The sequence below is a fragment of the Panulirus ornatus genome, chromosome 39 (genome assembly GCF_036320965.1).
Source record: "Panulirus ornatus isolate Po-2019 chromosome 39, ASM3632096v1, whole genome shotgun sequence".
NCBI classification, from domain to species: Eukaryota; Metazoa; Arthropoda; class Malacostraca; order Decapoda; family Palinuridae; genus Panulirus; species Panulirus ornatus.
This window is the reverse complement of record NC_092262.1, coordinates 6810918-6833795: the sequence shown is the minus strand read 5'-3', so window position 1 is coordinate 6833795 and position 22878 is coordinate 6810918. Positions and strand designations below refer to the sequence as shown.

Here is a 22878-nt window from a genome sequence, read left to right as displayed (position 1 = left end):
TATGTTACAGAGAAGGTTGCAAACAAAAGTCAAGCAAAACTTGTGCAAGGGGGTTTCCACGACACTAAAAAGTGCAAACAAAACACGACATCTTTAAACATGATTTTACAAATTATCAAGTCACATGTCAAGCAATAGCAACAATGACCAAGACTGATCTTTCATTGTATCTTTAATCTGATGATGCATGATGAGAAAAAAAATTATAATCATGCCTAATAAAAATTTCTATACAATTGAAGAGCACTGTATACCAATAAAAAAAAATTAGTTTTAAGCTGATGAAAAGCTATCTCTTCCTATAAAGGAGGTCAATGAGCAAGGAAAATGAGAGAATTCTTCTCTTTTTGGGATAAGAAAAATCGTTATGACGACCTGTGGGTAAATCCACCATTTACCCTAAATTCAATACCATCTTTTGCGAAACACTGCTTACCATTAATTCTTCTAAATAAGAAGGCATACACCAGAATACACCTAAAAGAATGCATCCAGCTCATTCCCACCAAATCTCATGATAATGTACAGGTATTTAAAGTTAGTAAAGATGGGAAATATATAGTGTGGTTTCAGAAGTGGTAGAGGATGTGTGGATCAGGTGTTTGCTTTGAAGAATGTATGTGAGAAATACTTAGAAAAGCAAATGGATTTGTATGTAGCATTTATGGATCTGGAGAAGGCATATTATAGAGTTGATAGAGATGCTCTGTGGAAGGTATTAAGAATATATGGTGTGGGAGGCAAGTTGTTAGAAGCAGTGAAAAGTTTTTATCGAGGATGTAAGGCATGTGTATGTGTAGGAAGAGAGGAAAGTGATTGGTTCTCAGTGAATGTAGGTTTGCGGCAGGGGTGTGTGATGTCTCCATGGTTGTTTAATTTGTTTATGGATGGGGTTGTTAGGGAGGTAAATGCAAGAGTTTTGGAAAGAGGAGTAAGTATGAAGTCTGTTGTGGATGAGAGAGCTTGGGAAGTGAGTCAGTTGTTGTTCGCTGATGATACAGCGCTGGTGGCTGATTCATGTGAGAAACTGCAGAAGCTGGTGACTGAGTTTGGTAAAGTGTGTGAAAGAAGAAAGTTAAGAGTAAATGTGAATAAGAGCAAGGTTATTTAAGTACAGTAGGGTTGAGGGTCAAGTCAATTGGGAGGTAAGTTTGAATGGAGAAAAACTGGAGGAAGTAAAGAGTTTTAGATATCTGGGAGTGGATCTGGCAGCGGATGGAACCATGCAAGCGGAAGTGGATCATAGGGTGGGGGAGGGGGCAAAAATCCTGGGAGCCTTGAAGAATGTGTGGAAGTCGAGAACATTATCTCGGAAAGCAAAAATGGGTATGTTTGAAGGAATAGTGGTTCCAACAATGTTGTATGGTTGCGAGGCGTGGGCTATGGATAGAGTTGTGCACAGGAGGATGGATGTGCTGGAAATGAGATGTTTGAGGACAATGTGTGGTGTGAGGTGGTTTGATCGAGTAAGTAACATAAGGGTAAGAGAGATGTGTGGAAATAAAAAGAGCGTGGTTGAGAGAGCAGAAGAGGGTGTTTTGAAATGGTTTGGGCACATGGAGAGAATGAGTGAGGAAAGATTGACCAAGAGGATATATGTGTCGGAGGTGGAGGGAACGAGGAGAAGTGGGAGGCCAAACTGGAGGTGGAAAGATGGAGTGAAAAAGATTTTGTGTGATCGGGGCCTGAACATGCAGGAGGGTGAAAGGAGGGCAAGGAATAGAGTGAATTGGATCGATGTGGTATACCGGGGTTGACGTGCTGTCAGTGGATTGAATCAGGGCATGTGAAGCATCTGGAGTAAACCATGGAAAGCTGTGTAGGTATGTATATTTGCGTGTGTGGATGTATGTATATACATGTGTATGGGGGTGGGTTGGGACATTTCTTTCGTCTGTTTCCTTGCGTTACCTCGCAAACGCGGGAGACAGCGGCAAAAGAAAAAAAAAATGGGAAAAACAGCTGGAAGAAAACAGAAAGCTTTTAAGAGGCATCTGAATCCTTTTTTGCAGCTCTCCATGTCAAAATTCTCATGATAATAGAAGTGAAAGAGGAGAGGACTGTAAAACATATGTTCAGTTGGGAATCAGGTACATCAAAATATATGCTGTTCATGGGCCAACAACACACATATTCTGAAAAACTTGCATATAATTAGGCCAACAGAATGATAAAAGTCAAAGATAGAAACACTGTATAAGGAAGGACAAAATACTCACTCAGTATAATGCCCTAATCAGAACTCATTTGAAATAGAAAGTACAATTCTATCATCAACCTTCATTGAAGATGAAGAAAAATTTGATTAAAACTAATTCAGTCACTCAGCTTATGAGCCTTTTGAACAAAGACTCGAGAAACCTAAAATCATTCTCTCTCAAAGAGCAGAGACTCCATGCAATCTAACAGAAGTTTTTGAAGTAGTAAACAATTTCAACAATATAACATACACAAAATTCTTTCCAACAGACAGAATTACAGTAAAAGATAAAAGGAATGAAATGTAATATCAATGTGGGCAAAAGTTTTTTCAGCTGCGGAGTGAAATAAAAGTGGAAAAATTCACTCAATGAAGTAAATAAACAGACCATCAGTACCTTCAATTCAAGGATAGATATAACCCAGTGATATCAGTAATCAGTTAACAGGCCATTGTCAAGAACGAAAAATGTTGAAGTTACTATTTAAACATTGAAGCTTTTTTTTCCCCATTTCAAATCTGAGCTTCCTCTTCGGAGAAGCGCACTGCAGTTACAGTCAGAAACTTTTCATTTTCACATTTTCCTAAAAGAATTTCTGTGTCATAATACTCTCTCTACATTACATGGTGCTCCATCTCAGCTTTTTCTGCCAGATTTTGAACTAGAAAGAGTGGTGGGTAAACAAATGCCCTCTATGCTTCTAAACTGTTTCCACCATTAATAAGAAAATAAACACAGATAACCTCATATAGTTTCTCATATATGTCTTTTGATATATTCCCTGAAACAACTACTCCCAGTATCATGTATCATTCTTGACTAACCATGCAAAAAAGAATGTTTCAACAGTCAGATACATAGAAGCATGAGTGACTAAACAAAATCCTGCATACTTGGCTTAGGCTGGGGTGTGTATGTATACACACACACAGGAGTAAAGACAGTACATACAAGATTACAAGAAGAGGCAATGTGAATGTGACACATAAATATCACACTATCTGTAGTTATGAAATACATATTTAGGCAAACCTCTGTTCCCACAATACAATAAGTAAAGATTAATAAGAATGAAAGAGAAGCCCTACCTATAATTGAGGATATAAGAAAAAGGGCAGGAAACCAACACAAAAGCCTGAGCCAATTGAAGGAGTAAGCACACAGTGGGGAATGAGTTGGTTGTACTTGTTTAGGTATATTCTAGGTCTAGACGCATATGCTCTCTTCTGCTGAAGAGAAGCTGACAAGCAGTTATTCAGTCTAAGATATCCTGTGCCTTAGCAGTAGATGGTGGGTTTACCCAGAGGTTATTATAGGGATTTTGCCTTATCTTTCCCCAAAGAAAGTAAAACAGCTTCCATCTTTCCTTGCTCACTGGACAAGTCCTTGTAGAAGAAATAAATCATAACTCCTTATTTGCTCATATATAATAAATATATTCTTTAATGTTTGCCAAAAGTTGAAATTCAAATTATAAATAAAAACAAGCAATATCACTCACTACAAGAACAGTAACAATATATATCACTGTACTGTGTATCCCTTGGTCATTATGCTGAACAGAAAAATCCAAACTACATATGAGGAATGAAAACTTACATCCTCCATTTCTTTTTCTTGTTGATTATTCATAACTGGAAGGAATCAATAAACCTACAAGAGAAGTGCAAAATTACATCATTAGATCAAGTACAAAAAAAATTGCAAATCCTTAAAAAAGCAATTTGTCTACAAAGCACAGCCTTTAAGATCCATACTGCAGGCAGATATATGACTGATGATTAGACATTAAGACAAGAGATATGTTAGCATAATGCAAAGTATCTTTCATTTATATGCACAATTCAAACAATTTCCTTTATCTTTTATACGATAAGAATCATAATGCTTCTACTTATCACAGACAACATTCTGATACTCCAACAAATAAATAACAGGAATATCTTGTACTTGAAATTCTTAAAGACCTAATAAAAGTCTTAACAGAAATGCTATACTAGTTTGTGGCACACTTATATTCCTCTGTAAATACTACCATCATTCATTTATGTCCCCATCACCAAAACAGATTCCCCATTCATCTCACATATAATCGAGTAATAACTAATAAATGATTTTGGAAAATGAACACTACAAATGTTAAAGGACAACAAACACACAACTTATCTGTTATTTCCAACATCCTCTAAGGCTCAAGGACACATGTCTAAGCAAGAGCTTTACTCTCACCTTTCAAGCATTATAATTATTATGAAGTATAAAACATAAGCTTTATATATATATATATATATATATATATATATATATATATATATATATATATATATATATATATATATTTCTTTCTTTCATACTCTTCGCCATTTCCCGCAACAGCGAGGTAGCGTTAAGAACAGAGGACTGGGCCTCTGAGGAAACATCCTCATCCAGCCCCCTTCTCTGTTCCTTCCTTTGGAAAAAAAAAAAAAAAAAACCTAAGTTCAATTACAGAGGCTCCAGAATGAAAAAAATACTCTACTGAAAATTTCAAAGCAAACCAGTTTCACTGCCATTAAAAAAGAAAATGGAATAGCTTTAATTGTACATCCCCACCAATGACTTCAAATGCAATGCCAGAAATGTGCCTTGAAATAACTCAAGTGGGTTTCTGGTACCATTTCAGCAACAGTAAACATAAAAACATATAAATAGTTAGTTATCAACAAGAATTTCAAACTATGCTGAACATTGCAACTGTTGCTGCATAACATAATCACTGAGTAAATGGGTAATGTTCTTACATAGAAATAACATCTCATGTCCAAGGTATATAAAATTAGCAACAAATAACCTCATAAAGTTTTAATGGTGTTATCTTTAACTTTGATCTAAAACACTGAATGATATTAAGCATATATATCACTTCACACACTACAAATACCACTGTGGTTTCAATACATAACCCAGGAATAGTATTGTAACTGGGAAATCACAAGACTGAGGTTTGTATAGTCAGCATAAGTGCAACACAAAACTGATGAGTAAGAGTGATGTGAGAGAGAACTCTGACTACAAACAACCTTCCCCTCATCAGCTTTCTTCCACACTGAACAGTCACCCACCAGCACTCTACACCTCAAGAGGGAGTTGCCAATGCATCTTACATGTGTAAGAAACATACTGATATAGTAAAATTAGTTCATCATATCATCCATTTGAGAAAATTATCACATAAATCTGACAATGTATGCAATTGTTTACAAAGTCATCAAAAGTATCACTGAAATATATATGCATATAAAGAACAGAGGGGGCCAGGTGAGGATATTCCACAAAAGGCCCAGTCCTCTGTTCTTAACGCTACCTCACTAACGCGGGAAATGGCAAATAGTTTAAAAAAAAAAAAAAATTGTTTACAACCAAATGTGAACTCCACCAAAATATAAAGCAATATACCATATCATGAAAAAATACTGTATATGAAAATCCAACAAGGAGAGTAATGAAATGGAAAGACAATGAAATATAGTAAATCAAAAAATATCTAATTCTCCAAATACCCTCAGAGGCATAGATAATCTAAACAATCTTTCAATATAATTATTAACAACAAAATCCAGGTGAAAATCCCTTCCATCTTCAAAAATAAATTTGGTAGAAGACTTATACTTAGCCAAAAAATTAGCTTTTCACCATCTGAAATTTTTTTTTACATGAAATTAACTTGTGTAGTCACACAAAGATACACAAAACTCAGCACTTAGTTACAAAATGTGCAAGATCAAGTTGACCACCATTGACAGTATGCAACAATTCATTATGAAAGCTGTCAACAGAGACAGAATTTTATCTTTATTACTATCAACTGCACATCATAAAAATATCTTTATGCACTACATTCTCTTTTTCTGAGAAAAATCTTGTAGGCTTTACTAAATGTGCCACTTACAATCTATGTTCAAGGACTCAAATCCTTGAAATAAAAAAATCAAAATCAAGTCATATTAAAATGGTAGAAAAAAATCAGTCTTTCTAAACACTGGGGCATAATGGTTCAAGAATAAAAGGTTCACCACATCAAGAAAATGCAACAAACGATACCGGAAAGGAATTGAAGAAAATGATCTTTTGCTTACCATTTAAAGTGATATTAAAGTCTTTCAAGAAAATCTCCCTCAGCTTATCAGCTTATCTCTTTCCTTATCCACATGTCATAAATCAGATGCATAAGGATTCACAAATCAAAACACTATCAACAATCATAAAAGATTACTGCAAGACAATTCAACAATGGAGAATGATGAAACTAAACACATCCTTACTGACACTGTGTAACAAACACACACTCACACACACACAAAAAAGGACCATTTGCATCAACTGTTGATAAAAGAGGTATACATTTTTCAGTACAGATCTCTCCCTTTTTTTGTAAACTAACATTATCAATGTGAATTCAAGAAATTTTACATTCTATTCATGTACCAATGACATATGATGGATCTGGAGGCCAGCTATCAAGATATCAAATGAGGAAAAGAGATTAAAGTACCACTGAGGCCTATCAGCTTTTATGGGATATGAAATATAGAGCATCAGGGGATTTGTGGAGGAGGCCTGAGGGAAAATTTATGGAGACTGATTGTATTTGTTAGGTCTGTCAGACTTTTGTAAAAGGATACACCCATTCAGTCCCTGTCAGAAGGAAAAAAATGTCTTCTGAAAATTAAGCTAAATATGAATAAAGTAAAATTCATTCTTGGAGTCAAAGGCCATGCTATGACAAACTCAATTGGGGTCGCCATTTCAATAAGCTTTCTAATTTGTTCTAAATTTACAAAGAACTGTTGACTAAATACATTAAATATAATTCAAAATACCATATGCCCCTCATCTGATGAGCCATCTGCCTGCCTGATTTGGGAATGCCATCAAAAGCAGTGAAGGGTTTTTACATGGTGACCCCCTTGCCCTAAGACGTAACGTTGGTTTACTTGCCCTCTTCTATAGGTATTACTTTGGTTTTTGCTCGAAATAGTTGGCTGCTTGTGTGCCCCTACACTAGCTAGAAGATGCAATACTCAGCAAGCTGCTGCATCACATGAGTATTGTGTGGCCATCAGCAACTCTAGGGTGGGCTGTTTTGATACCTGCTTCTTTCCCTACCCATTGAAGCTTTGGAACTCTCTACCTTCTCACATTTTTCCCAACAACTATGACCTGGTACATTTCAAAAGATAGGTCTTTCACTTCCTCCAAAATTTGTAAGTACTTTCCCTTGTCTTTTCTTTTTCCATTTCACAATTGCCTCTACACTTCAATTAAGGCCTGGCCTTGATGTGGACTTTTGTCCATGAGGAGAGCCTTAAAAAAAAAAATAGCTCTGCCAATGGATCCCCATACTGATTTATGGCTAAAGTTTGAATAAGACATATATAAATCGGTTGCAGTCTTTTTAAAGCATGGGATGCAAGGCATTATTTTGGTATTTCTACTACAAGGGTACTATGCAACGTCATCCACCCTAGGCAGATAAAGACAAGCTAAATTACCAAATATTCTGGTTGTTGCTCCAGTTTGAAAGCTGGCTAAATCAGCATTAGAAGTTGTAGGCACAAACAGGCACCAGTATTACAAAGCAATATCTGGCATTTTTAGTTGTTGTTGTGAACATTCCCTAAGAGGTCTTAAAGATCTCACACAGAAAAGGTACTGAAATTTTGTCTATGCATGACAAGAACAATGAATTGAGATGGTGAGTGTTAGCAGGAAAGTCTTGTGTGGAATCTATTCTGTGCTTATATGTTCGCAGACATGGGTGATCACCAGATTTAAGGTGTGATAACATGACATCTTTCTAGGGGTAAAGGAGATTCAACAAGGTTGATCTTGATAAGGGGTGTATTGAAAACAGTGTTGGGAAGGAGTGTGGGTGAATATCTGGTTTTTGATGGTTGATGTGGACATAAATAAGTGGTTGTGCTAGTACTGGTTGGTGGAGGGGGAAATCTGGTTAAATGCAGTAGCTGATTGAAGTGTAAGGTTGGAGTGTGTTTTTTGCGTCTAACTGGGAATCGGTGATTTGTGAGGTGGTAGCAGTGACAGATGGGATTTTGTGTGTAGCTACAGTAAATTACATATATTCCGCATTTAAATGCACCTGTAGTGGGTGGTTTTGGCCTTGTGTGTAGATGATTATGTTCATTGTTTGGGTGTATCCTGTCATAGTTCTGAGAGCTTTGTTCTGTGTATTGTGGAGTTTCTGAGACATGGTTTTGGAGACAGTCAATGAACAGGCTCAGGGGGAAAGTGTATACTACAAGTGTGTAATGTTTCAAGACTGATTTTTCTTCACCAAATTCTATCTAACTTTCTTTGAACATTTCAAAACATTTCTACACACACCTTTAGTACATATGGAAAGCCTCCATCAGGTCCATATGCCTTTGGTAGATTAATATTTTTCAAATTTACTTGTCTTTTCTAACAACTGCAGTGCTATGTAAGTCCAATTCCCCATCCTATTTCATTTGTGTAGAAATAATAATGTCCTCCATTGTGAATACATTAGAATGTAACATTCAGTTCCATGCACATTTTCTCAACAATCCTTCCTTCTAAATCTATCTGCCAATCAAGATGCTCTTTAACTGACATCCTACTTGTGATAAATTTATGGAATGGGATTGGATTTTCAAACACTCATCAAAAACTTACTTAACATTTTCCAGTTTCTCATTTCATATATAATCATTTCTACTTTCTTGTACCTTTCAAAAGATGGATGCTTTTGTACTGCTTGCATCTTTTCCACAGTATATCCCTATGTAATGAGTGCAAGCTTGCTTGCATGCATGCAACTAGTCTCTCTTCTGACTGAAGCATCGGCTTTATATGAATGGTTATCTGAAAACAAAATTCTTTGGAATTTCAGTAATCATTCAAAGAAAAGTGAACAATGGCAAGGATGGATACAAACACTAAGAATAAAGGTACAAAAACATGTTCAAGTTGTAAATCAGATAACAAAATAAAGTATGAAATAACAAAATGTAAACTTACATATGGAATTATAATAAGATGTTAGAGGAAAAATACTTCTCTGTGCAAATGCCATACAATCATTTTACTTTCACATAACAGTCTCATATTATTCTCAGTTCAAGCATGTATCGAGGTCTGCTTCTGCATCAATTAATCAGATTATCATCAGCTTAAAGTGATGAAGGCCCTTGGTTAGTATTATGCAGATCATGTACGTGTCATGGGACCTTCAATGGAACCTCCACATTTCTTCCAAAAAATAAAATAGTGTTAACTATTCATGTGAGTTACTCCCACAAGCCTCCTATTTTTCTAGTATTAGAGCTAAAACATGAGAAGAAATCCAATCTGAATTTGCTTTTTTTATGGGATAAACTCATCAAATAATAAAAGTTAGTTATGGAAGTTATTTTTCTCCTATGTATACTGGACAGTACAAATTCTTCCCCCCTAAGATTCTGAACAAGGATCCAACTACCTAGTACAGCTCTCTCCTTTATCTATTAGTCCATTGTGCCATGTCTGCATAGTTCACCAACCACCTAACCATGCACTTCAGCTCACTAACAACATTCATTCTGTGAGGTTCTGCAAAGCCTACTACTTAAATTTCTCACCTTTCAAAATCCATCAACTTAATCTTATCAGCATTTATGTGTAATTCATATATTCTAAAAGCCACATTAAACTCACCCATCACTTTCTTTAACTTCTCTTCACTTCTTGATAGCAAAATCTAATCATTTGTAATGAAGATGACTGGGTATTTCCATGTAACTTAAGCTATATTCCCTCTCTTTCTCTTCATGTTTTCACCTTTCTTAAAACCCCCTCCATACTCAAAGTCAAGGCGACATCACACAGCCATGTCTCACTATTTTGCATTTTTCAATACTTTTATTCAACCTTCCATCTATTTCTACATATGCTCAACTAATTTTGTAAACTGCTGCACTTGGCAAATTGCATGAAACAGTTGGTCATCTACTTTATCATGTTTAAAAGAAACGAACCATACTCCATGCTTATGTACTCTACACAGGGATTACAGAAATAGACAATCATCACTGGAAAACAATACAGTGGTCCTGCCACTAAACAGTGTGTGGAAATCGATATTCATAAGATATCTGATCATGCTTCCTCAAGTCCTTGCCTCACCCCCTCCTTTCTTTTGAGGAATTGCATGAGTCTCAGGAACAGTCAGAATCATGAAAAGAAAATCTGGTTCTCCACTAGTCCATGGCAAAAGCTCATGTCTGCATAACTTAAACAAAAATTCATGTACATTGGGGAGTGAGGAAGGTTTCAGGTGTGAAAACAAAACAATAAGCAAATAATGTAAAATGTTTAGAACTATACTCAGAGGAAGGTGAGAAATAAACTAAAGTTTGTTTTCCCCTTTCAGTTCAAGCAGAATAAACTGAGGAACTGTAATACAGTTTAGCTTCCCTTGAGGCTTAGCAACCTTAAGATCCAAGATGCATGCAGCTCACCATATCCTCTCAAATACTCAGATATAAACACATTTTTACTCTCCTATGTAATGAACATAATACCAGAAGCAACTGAATCTCTAACTGCTTTAGGTGGCTCCTTTCTGCTCTAACATGAGAGAGAATGGACTGACAAAAAAAGAAAAAAAAAAGCATAACCCTACAAGCAAAGTATTTGAGGAAAGAGAGCATAACCAGTGAGAGAGCTTCAGCAGGTAGAGTAAACCAAAGATTTTGACTACAAAGCAGACAAAGGCAAAGGCAGAACCCAAGACTCACAAAACAGACACAACTGAAAAATTATTCCTTCAATTACCTCTACAATTCTCTTAAGTTAGGGCTTCATGACTGACTAGTGCCAACCAATCTACAAATGAAAAACCATCAGAAAAACCTTGAAGAAGGAAATCTTCTTAGAGGATACCAACACAAGAAAACAATATCATACGGAACAATAACACAACTGTGTACTAGTGCTGAGCTTTCTCAGTGATGTTACAAGATAAGTTTATCTTACACATCACACAAGTTACCATCCGTGCATGTGGTGTAGCACATCTGATTCACATCAACTATATCTGTAAAGCATGCTACAATGAATAACATTACAGGAAATTACAAATTAAAACTAAAACTTGAAGATTAGACTTCAGGTATCATAATGCATAATTCACTTACTCCTAAATAGACAGCAGTGACATGACCGTTCTGAACTTTTTCATGAACAGGATAAGGACTGCCTCGCAGAAATCTTGCAGATATTTTCATAGACATGGTAGCCTGTGGTAAAAACCTTCCACTGCTATGTATTCTTGTACTTAACAGCTCAACTTGGCACTGAAATCTAAAAACTGCATTTGTTTTCCTTTTTTGTGAAAATTCTGCAATACTAATGTACTGGACTGACAATTTGAATCTATTCAAAACAAGGAAACTTCATGTGATCAGTCATATTTGTTTTATTTCATGACTCTCTGTATGAAAAATTACATCAAAGAATTATATAAATTTATGCTACCTTCAACAATCAACTGGGTACTGCAAAAATATCTGCATACATAATATACTGTGCATGCACTTTGTAAAATTAAAACTAAGCTTTTCCACTAGTTCTCCAAAGGCCCCACATGCTTTAGTTAAAATCTGTTCTTACCAAAATCATATTTTCTTTCAAAACAGCACTATGCATTTGAGTGAATGGGAGTTCTGATAATAAAACTCATTCAGGTAAAATACTGAAATTCGCCCCTCAGGAAATTATGACAACCACGCACCACAAGTTACAAAAGCAACTAATCAGTTCTATAGCTACAACTTGACCATGTTAATACCCTGTGGCACGAAATGAGAGTAATATCTTATCTTAAACATTATCTCACAAGGTTATCTCTAAAAATCTCATTGTAAACATGAGCTGACTCAGATGGCACAACAGTAAAATTACAAGGACCACCTGCCTTTTGTACTGTATTCAATCCCTGACTTAGAACAAGTGAAAAAATTCATGGATGGATATCATCTTGAGCTAGAGATAAGACAAACAAAAGACAAACAACCTATTCCCTAAAGTCACACTTTTATCTTTATTTAAGTGTTCTAACCTAATACTTTATCATATGGTCATAATATGCTCATCTGATACAACTATGTATGTCATTATTTGTAATATCTGGGTAGACTTTATAGCATGTTTACCAAGCCATCCACCTCCTGTTGATGTATTGGTGAACATACTATAAAGTCTACCCAAATGTCACAAATAGTGATATACACATTTGTATCAGGTGAGCATCAAAACACTATATACTTACTCCTCAAAATATAAACATATCATATCAATCAGCTACTGGTCGTCCATGTTTATACTGACTTGACCAGAAACTAGCTTGCACAAATATTACCTACTAGTTGATTATCTATGTAGTCTGAGTAACATATGTACTACCATCTAGAAATAATAAATAATCTTGAAACCATCTTTAATGATATATAAAAGAGAATAACTATAAAAACGTGAAAAATGAAGGCACTAACAAATGTGTGAAAAGAAGTAATTATCTATCTTATGTGCCCCAAAAAGATAACGAGAAAAACCTGTCAATTTACTATTCATACTCATATATGTACTTTAAAACAAAACATTACATGCAAGTCCTTTTACACACTGGGTGTGGGCTGAAGATTAGTTTTAATGTACCTGATCCACTTCATGAAAATTTGGGATGGAGATAATTATGATAGAGAAATACCAATTTACATTTTAGACAACTGGCACAAATGTTGTATCCTCTTTCCATATACACTGTGCAGCCACTTGTGTGATTATTAGTCTCAAAATTTACAAAATTATGCTTAAAACTTTTTTGAGTTCATTTCTAGACTTACAAAAATTTATCTGAAAAAATATGTTACAGATTCTTTATTTAGAACAACCAATACAATGTTACTTTTAACAAAAATGACCACATCAAGTGTACAAAAGCAGACCACAATGACGACATCTCCAAACAAATAACAAAAATACCGTAAAAGAAGCTCCTTGGGAAAGTTAAGCAAGGTGCTCTTAGGGTCTGTTGCTTTTTGTAAATGACTTTCACTGTCTCACATTAAAGGATTAAATATCTAACCCGGCATTTCTCATACCTTCACTATCCAGCATGTTTGAGTTATTCACTCCTACTGGAGAGAAATAAAGGAGTTCAAAGCTGCTCACTCTCAGTATATTCAACTAAATGTACAAGTGCACTATCAAAATGAGTTTCATCAATATCCATAGGATAACAATTAAACAGTCTTTTCTCCACTCTACTAAGTCAAATGTAAACATACAACCCTTCCATGAGGTAAAGCAAATAATGCATGAACAAATAAAGTGACACAGGGAATTTTAATATCTAATCCATTCTCAGTCAATAAGAATAATAAATTCATTCTTTTCTAACCTACCACGTGCTTACTTTGGCCAGAAAAATCATGTTTCATTCTTCCCATATTTCAACACTAGATGCACATGAATCCTGTTGACTGCAACTCCACATCTGTAAGTTACGGTCTCCACATCTACAAGTTAAGATGATTAAACCAAAAACAAGGAGGCAGTGCAAACAGTAAATAATCACTGTTATTTTCATTAAAACATATAAAAGCAATGAGGGAATGCCAAGAAGCTACCAAGAATGCTTTTGACTGGGCACAAAATGGTATGAATCCATCCAATGAATTGTAAAAATGTTAAAATCACTGTAGACTTCAACCATCTTGTAAGATTGATTAAAGCAGTGGAAACATCTACAGTAATAATTACACCCATTTTCAAGTATCCAAATAATGCTGCTTAAGTTATACCTTGAATCTCGAATACCTAAAATCTAAAACTGTGGTAAGAATTCAATAATAAGATGGGAAACTATTTCTAATCACTTAAAACATTATAAGCATACATGTTACAATGACTTGTATAATGTCATACTCTTGTCTGGTAGATACGTACAGTAATTTAAGGGCACCACTGAAGTACTTTATAGAAGAGGAAGAAAAGGATATCAATGGACTCCCAACATTCAGCTCAAATGTTTTAGACCAGGATATAATCTTATGATAAATAAATAAACAATACTAATGTGGGCTGTGAAAGAAAACTGCAGGACCAGTTAATGTAAAAGTAGGTAAAATTAACATGACTTAAAATAGCACTCTGAACTCCACCGTGGGTTCAAGAATTACCTTAATTTTCATACTACAATAAAAAAAAAACACTTGCTGTTATCACATTCCTCCTGATGCCTCATAAAGAATGTTCACTCAGTGGTTGCATTCACAGGAATAGGTTTGTATGGTAACAAACACATGGAGGTTTCAGACCTCCTAACAACCAAATGTGAAGAAAGGACCAAACAATATAATTTCTAAAAGTAACATTAAATGTACAGCAAATTTTGCATTACAGGGGAAGCTCAGTAATGTTTTATATATTCTTTTGATTCATACAAGTGTTTCTCATAATTTTTACCCACGTCTTCGATGATCTTCAGATACCACCCAACCATTACTTCTCTTACCATTACAGGGGAAGCTCAGTAATGTTTTATATATTCTTTTGATTCATACAAGTGTTTCTCATAATTTTTACCCACATCTTCCATGATCTTCAGATACCACCCAACCATTACTTCTCAGCACAGAATTACTTAATATCATTATATCTAATGGAAATAAAAAGAGCGTGGTTGAGAGAGCAGAAGAGGGTGTTTTGAAATGGTTTGGGCACATGGAGAGAATGAGTGAGGAAAGATTGACCAAGAGGATATATGTGTCAGCAGTGGAGGGAACGAGGAGAAGTGGGAAACCAAATTGGAGGTGGAAAGATGGAGTGAAAAAGATTTTGAGTGATCGGGGCCTGAACATGCAGGAGGGCGAAAGGCGGGCAAGGAACAGAGTGAATTGGATCAATGTGGTATACCGGGGTCGACGTGCTGTCAATGGATTGAATCAGGGAATGTGAAGCGTCTGGGGTAAACCATGGAAAGTTCTGTGGGGCCTGGATGTGGGAAAGGGAGCTGTGGTTTCGGGCATTATTACATGACAGCTAGAGACTGAGTGTGAACAAATGGGGCCTTTCTTGTCTTTTCCTAGCACTACCTCGCACACATGAGGGGGGAGGGGGATGTTATTCCATGTGTGGCGAGGTAGCGATGGGAATAAATAAAGGCAGACAGTATGAATTATGTACATGTGTATATATGTATATGTCTGTGTGTGTATATATATGTGTACATTGAGATGTATAGGTATGTATATTTGCATGTGTGGACGTGTATGTATATACATGTGTATGGGAGTGGGTTGGGCCATTTCTTTCGTCTGTTTCCTTGCGCTACCATACAAATGCGGGAGACAGCGACAAAGCAAAATAAATAAAAATATCTAATCGATGCCCTTGTAAATCAATCCTAACCAAGTTTGGAGTCCAGTAATATGCTTTTCTTCCACTTTCACGAGTTACCTTCTGTGATGCCCATATCTTACCTTAATAACAATAAATTTGTGGAATTAACTCACTGAGGACCACCTCTTATCATCTAAAGCACTGGAAACACATGTACATTTCATGGTGAGGGATAACTCTACCCTTATCTGGTTCTCCTTTCATCTAAAGAAGGCAAAAATTTGCATTACAAGTACCTCAAAACTAGCTTATGGATTTAGAACAAAATGCAAATAAATCTATTCTTAATAAAATTGATTCAGACTGGAACTGCATGCTTTGAAATGTTTCTTTTTAATCCTACAACACTAAATAAGAGATAATGGGGATGGCTTTGAAGATCATGAAAAACCAAAGCTTTATTAACGTAAAGTGAAACACTTCTAGAAATCAAAAGAAATTATGAAAACCTTACCTAACTCCTGTCTCACAAAATTTCAAGCAGAACTATAGCAACATTAATGTGGTGTGCTGCTAGGCACCCCATGGCATGACTGATTGTAGGGAGACTGGTATGTGGCACCTTCAGTTGCCCAGCGTTTTGGGCACTAGATTTATTGTATAGAAGGTACAATGCTAAAATCATGGGTGTATCTTGTTCATATATCGAAGTGAAAATTATAATTCTCAGCTTACAGAAATTAGGTGAGGTTATCTTTGGTTCTGTTGATCTCTACAGCAGTTTCATAGATACAGTATCATCATTAAACAACAAAACTAGCTTTGAGCTGATTAAAAACTATTTTCTACTGCAAGGGTAGTATAGATTTTCTTGTGCAATGGTAGTATGGATTTTCTTGTGCAATGGTAGTATGGCATGAAGAGAAATAAATGTATATAGCATGACTCGTAGCATTATTCTCTAAGATCTTATTGATACTTTTGGTCTGATCCAAAAAGTGTATCACCTACTTTTACAATAACCCATATTTTCCCTTATATACCATACATAATCCTCGGAATTATCTCCTAATTCAACATCATTTAATCAAATACAAATTTCAAATTCATGCTCCACAACTATTATCGCTTTCTCCTAATATAATAGCTCTGCTTAACAAAATCACCCAATTCCTATCTAAAACTAAAAGTGAAGCAGGGTTAAATTGTACTTATCACTGATAAGTACACCATCCATTTATCATTTTTCATTAATTCCACATTTTCCTTTGGATTCATAACCCTTTAACATCATCACCATATTCAATAATGTATAAAATATGCTCATATCACATCACACTATTCTTTAATATTGTGGCTATTTTGTTAACCGACAACGTTGTCAAATATTTTGCTGACTAGATTATTTTCTATACTTTATTTTTCCTGTGCCATCTCTGGTTTACAACAAAGTAAGGTTGCAACAAGGTTGGTTAAGGTTAGGTTAGGTTACGAAAGGATATCTGAAATAGTGATGATGATAACTGTTTTAACCCAATTCTTTCTCTGGACTTCAAATGGTGATGGGTTTGAGCTTTACCATGACCCAGCAGTACTTGGTTTAATAAAATAAACAAATCATTGTTAAACAGAACTGATACTTGTATAAATATTAACATCTGCAAAAACTTTCCTTCTATAGGAAAAGTCAGCATATCCAGCAATAGGGAAGATAAAGAAAATACCCTGGTCAACAAAATAACATCTGCCCACCGGTGTTAGCTGCGTGACAAAAAATCCCCAGCAATTCTCTAATCCCTAGACTAACAGACCAGCTAATTACCTGGGTAGGACTATAGCATTAAATATCCAAGCTGGTTCTGCTATGTGGCCACACATATTTAACTGATTCATCTATACATTTACATCAATGCTTTACAACCCTTAATCTACATAACCTTCCATATCATCACTACATCACATTCTACTACTGTGGGACATATACAATGTGAACTACATGGTTTACCGGTGGTCAAAATCAATTCTACTATGTGTAAGAAGTCCAATTAAATAAAGTAATTATTTTATAGCGTGTCGGTAACGCAATCCTAATATATGTCAGGAGTCTAACTTAATGTGTTTATTCTAAATACATATTATTTCCGAGGTGTTCCTTAGGGATATATGATGTACAATACTTATGTATATATGTAATAAATTCATCATTACTCAACTAAAGCAATGGAAACAAGTATCTTAACAGTACATGTCCAGAAGGTATATATAGCTCATTATAACACATATATATGACATATTATCAACTACCTCTAGTGTTCCTGTATATACCAGTAGGAATATCTGGCCAGACCTGAGTGTCTTAATGTAATCAGCTGTTAATGGTGGGAATGCAAACCTTACCTCAATCATATATTAAAGCCGTGTAACCTCTCGCACATCACGACCCCCTCCACTGACTAGACTGACATTGCACTAATCTATACCACAGACTTGATTAATGCTTTAATTTGTCATAACTGGGAGAGATATCTTGGCTTTATCTTAAGGTTTGTTTTCCACCTAGAAATGTACACGCAACCATTCCTCACTTGTTTTGTGTGTGTTTTTTTTTTTCTTTATCTCAAAGTAAGACTTTCCATATTCTGCTGGTGTTAAACGACAACGCTATGATTATAACTTTACAAATCTGTATCACTTTTATTACTTTCAAAATGAATGACATAAAAGTGTATCTTTTGAGCCCTGTATCATTTAAATGGATGACGGTCTGATATCGGTACATTGCCCTATATGACGTTCTCCTATTACTTACAAAGGTCCTTTATTTTCTTCAATATATTTTTACCGCAGGAAAAAAAGTATATTAACTATCACATAAGTTATCGTATTTCCATAGTTAACTAAAAGATGAATAACCAAGAAATGTTATCATCAGGGCGTTTATAAAAATTCATACAAGGAAAATTTTATGATAGAAATTCTGTTGCTTAAAGGGATTAAATATAATAATTCTCAGATGATATTTGAATGTATATTATATATAAAGTGCCTACATAGGGATTATAATCAAATTTCTTGTAACGAAATTAACTATGCGTCTGTAAAGACTGGTTGGGAATGGATGAATTTGTCTTCAGAGCATCTCTGCTCCCACTTATTAATTATACTCACATGAGGATGAATCACTAACACACAACCTCACAGGACCTCCACAAATCCTCAACTTTATATTCTTGGCTCAACTGACAACGTCTGCCTTATTAATCCTCGATTGATATCAGACATAAAGGAAAAAGTTGGCAATAAATGTGACCGCGGGAAAAATCAGGAAGAGGTAATCCATTACAACGTTCAATATGCAAAACAAGACGAAAGATTCCTCTATCTGTAGGCAGAATTTGGACCTAAGTTGGTGTGTAATATTTGCAGATCCAAGTTCTTGAACATATACAAGAGGACCTTTGGTGAAAGTTTGAGGTCGGAAGTACTGAGATGCTATCGGGTTACGCTTTAAAATATAGCCTGGAAACCGAAAGACCATTTACTGAGATAAGAGTGAAACCAAACTACGAAAATGTTAAGAGAATGAAACTATAAACCACGTTCCAATATATTTGATTAAACATGGATTGAGATGCTGTTTCCATACCAAGGTGCTGCACGGATTTTTAATTCTCCAGCGATGTTGAATGGTGGTTATCTTATCAATGAAGGTGTAAAGAAGCAATTTTACGATATAAGAGAAGTGGGTGACTGAAGCTACCTTATCATAACATAAATCCAGACAACATACGAAAATGTAAATGATAGAGAAAGTTCAAAAGACAAGGACCCCACGAGTATAGAACCCAAGCCTTTACCTGTACTGAACAGAAAAGTGCTTACACACGATGACGCGTCATAACAGGAAACAAAAGACACGTCAGTCATTTTCCGATCATGTGACCTCCCCCTGAACGTGTCATAGTCACTAGCTGCTCTGATTAACGTCCTCACCCCACCACGCCAGAGAGAGGAGTCAGGAGCTGGGGACTAACTTGTGCCCGAAGCTGAGCAGTGTTAGGAAAAAAATATGGAGGAGTTACTCCACCCACGGGAAGACCTACTCATCTCCAATCCTTCCTGTGTTCGAGAATAAGCATTTGGCTTTCATTCGAGTGATCCCAGGACTACGGGTTGGCACTCACAACGCGATGGTAGCGCCCCTGCAGAGCACCTGACCTTCCTACGGCAGAACAGCGCAGCAAACAAAGTGGCCTGCTGAAGTCTGGTGTGCCTAGCTGGCCACGGTCCATAAACTACGCAGGAATCTGACTCAAAACACTTTGCTCTGTCCTCAAGACCTGGAGGGAAATAACTATGACTTGGTATGAACGTGCAGCGACTTGAGCAACCTATGACGGAGATGGACTCGCAATACATCCTCAATATACCTTGAGCAAAGCAAATAACATAATGTTTTTCTCGTGTCCGGTTAACCCGAGCAACGATACTGGAAAAACCCTCCTAGCAAGAGCGGTGAATATATATATATATATATATATATATATATATATATATATATATATATATATATATATATATATATATATATATCCCTGGGGATAAGGGAGAAAGAATACTTCCCACGTATTCCCTGAGTCTCGTAGAAGGCGACTAAAAGGGGAGGGAGCGGGGGGGGGGGGGGGGGGCTGGAAATCCTCCCCTCTCGTTTTTTTTTTTAATTTTCCAAAAGGAGGAACAAAGAAGGGGGCCAAGTGAGGATATTCCATCAAAGGTCCAGTCCTCTGTTCATAACGCTACCGCGCTAACGCGGGAAATGGCAAATGATATGAAAGAATATATATATATATATATATATATATATATATATATATATATATATATATATATATATATATATATATATATTCTGGTGTGTGGGCAAGTTTAGGCGACAGGAAGAGCCTGTTGTTAGCTCAGTTACAACAGTAAGAGGGGTAAACATTTTGACTAGTCAGGTTCATGATATCAGAATCATGGTTCATTATTCCTCACCACGTCACTCCGGACGGTTACAGTATCGCCAGGATCTCAATGTATTCTCCTTTTACGACTTTTTTAATAAAACAAGATAGAAAAGTATAGACTCGGTGTTGAGTTCCTCCTGATATCATGTAAGTTTTCTAAGCTCACTGAAGATCGCTTCTCACCATCTTATGTCGACGTGAGCTTGTGTTTGTTTACGTACATTCTCGTGTGCTTTCCAGGACCTGCCTCTCGGTATGTGTCCTTCACCCATACCGTCACACATCTCTCTCTCTCTCTCTCTCTCTCTCTCTCTCTCTCTCTCTATATATATATATATATATATATATATATATATATATATATATATATATATATATATATATATATATATATATATATATATATATATATATTCCTTAACAAATACAGCATTCTTGACGAACAAAATACTCTTGAGAAATTAATCAAAGACCACTTCTTACTAAGTCAGTATAACCGGAGCAATTTCACTAATGAAAAAGTTGAACCCTCACGCCACACCATTTGTGTCTCTAAAGTTTCAAGTAATTTCAGCAATCGAATATCTTTTCAGATTTTCTTGAAGCTATGTCCTTTAAGCACAAACGTATGTCTCCAGTATATTGAACTGGCCTCTGACTTTACTATCACGTAAAGTTAGCGTACAACACGTACCGTACCGTTATGCTCAAGGATGTAAACATGAAGCCACTGCCAGTTTAGTTTTTTTTTTTTCTTATCGCGCTCAATAAACCACTGCCAGATTACAATCTTTATCACCATGGCAGACTTAGTTTTTGTGTACGACTCTTATCTATCTACGCTCGTGGAAATGGTTTGTCATGATGCTCCAAAGGCATTCTAATGCCTTCCAAAGTGCAGTCGCTGAATTAAAATCTCTCGCTGAGGTCCCTTCATAAGCGCCTACTGGTTCTTAGCCTAATGACTAGGTTAGGTTGGAGTCTGTTCTCATCACCCAGGGATAGGTTAAGTTTCGCATCCTCCTCCTCAAGGCTAGATCCATTCATTACCCGCCAAGAATAGATTACGGTAGCTTAGGGGTTAACCCTTATTGATAGGTTAGGTTAGGCTAGCTTTCTACTTTCAAGGATATGAGGAAGACTCGAAAAAAGAGAGGCCACCAGTTGTATACCACATACACAACAGTTACCCTTTCATGATAAAACCATAACACACGATGAATCCTTGATATCAGACCAGAACGCAAGAGTTCGTTAAAGCAATTAATTTCCTCGAGAGAGCATGTCCGACACCGTAGCGAGCATAAAACTTTCTTCGCGTGTTGTATTTACTTACTGTAAGTACCAAGGGAGGTAATAGAACTTTTGTTAAAGAATGTTAGTCATTAAGGGAATATGATATTCAACTTTCCAACACAGTGGTGCGACCCTTGAGCACGACGGTACGACCCTTGAGCACGACGGTACGACCCTTGAGCACGACGTTACGACCCTTGAGTACGACGGTACGACCCTTGAGCACGACGGTACGACCCTTGAGCACGACGGTAAGACCCTTGAGCACGACGTTACGACCCTTGAGTACGACGGTACGACCCTTGAGCACGACGGTAAGACCCTTGAACACGACGGTGCGACCCTTGAGCACGACGGTACGACCCTTGAGCACGACGGTACGACCCTTGAGCACGACGGTACGACCCTTGAACACGACGGTACGACCCTTGAGTGCAACCCTTGAGCACGACGGTACGACCCTTGAGCACGACGGTACGACCCTTGAGTACGACGTTACGACCCTTGAGTACGACGGTACGACCCTTGAGCACGACGGTACGACCCTTAAGTACGACGGTGCGACCCTTAAGCACGACGGTACGACCCTTGAGCACGACGGTGCGACCCTTAGGTACGACGGTGCGACCCTTAAGCACGACGGTACGACCCTTGAGCACGACGGTACGATCCTTGGGCATGATGATGGCCTGGCCTTTGAACGATCGGGGTAAACATCCAAGCCGTCTAAGGTCATATCCTCGAGCTCAAGAGCCGTACTATCGAATCTAAAGGGTTGTAATGTTATGCTTGATAAATTACGACAGACGGTTCTACAATATTCAGTCGCACCACCGTAAATATGACAGAAACAAGATGACACACACACACACACTATCGTCGTTTTTTTTTAACCAAACTGGGCACCCCATTCTCCCTAGGTTACACTGACAACAAGTGACACCAACACCACCAGCAGGTTTCAGCAGGGG

At 36.7% G+C, this 22878-nt stretch overlaps 1 protein-coding gene across 12 annotated transcripts in view; it reads right to left on the bottom strand.

The window, feature by feature from the left end:
- Positions 1 to 18200, bottom strand: part of SPoCk (secretory pathway calcium atpase) — a 55901-nt gene extending 37701 nt beyond the window's left edge. For 2 of the 12 annotated variants that reach the window (XM_071684910.1, XM_071684915.1), the window contains exons 1-2: positions 18003 to 18200; positions 3801 to 3854 (exon numbers count right to left, since the gene is read on the bottom strand). In XM_071684910.1, coding sequence (XP_071541011.1) covers positions 3801 to 3833 — 33 coding nt within the window. In that variant the 5' untranslated portion in view covers positions 3834 to 3854; positions 18003 to 18200. Of the gene's footprint in view, positions 1 to 3800; positions 3855 to 5138; positions 5160 to 11398; positions 11565 to 11738; positions 11844 to 11873; positions 12032 to 18002 lie in introns of those variants that run through there. The other 10 variants (XM_071684909.1, XM_071684906.1, XM_071684904.1 and 7 more) reach the window with 10 other exon arrangements.
- Positions 18201 to 22878: the final 4678 nt, after the last annotated feature.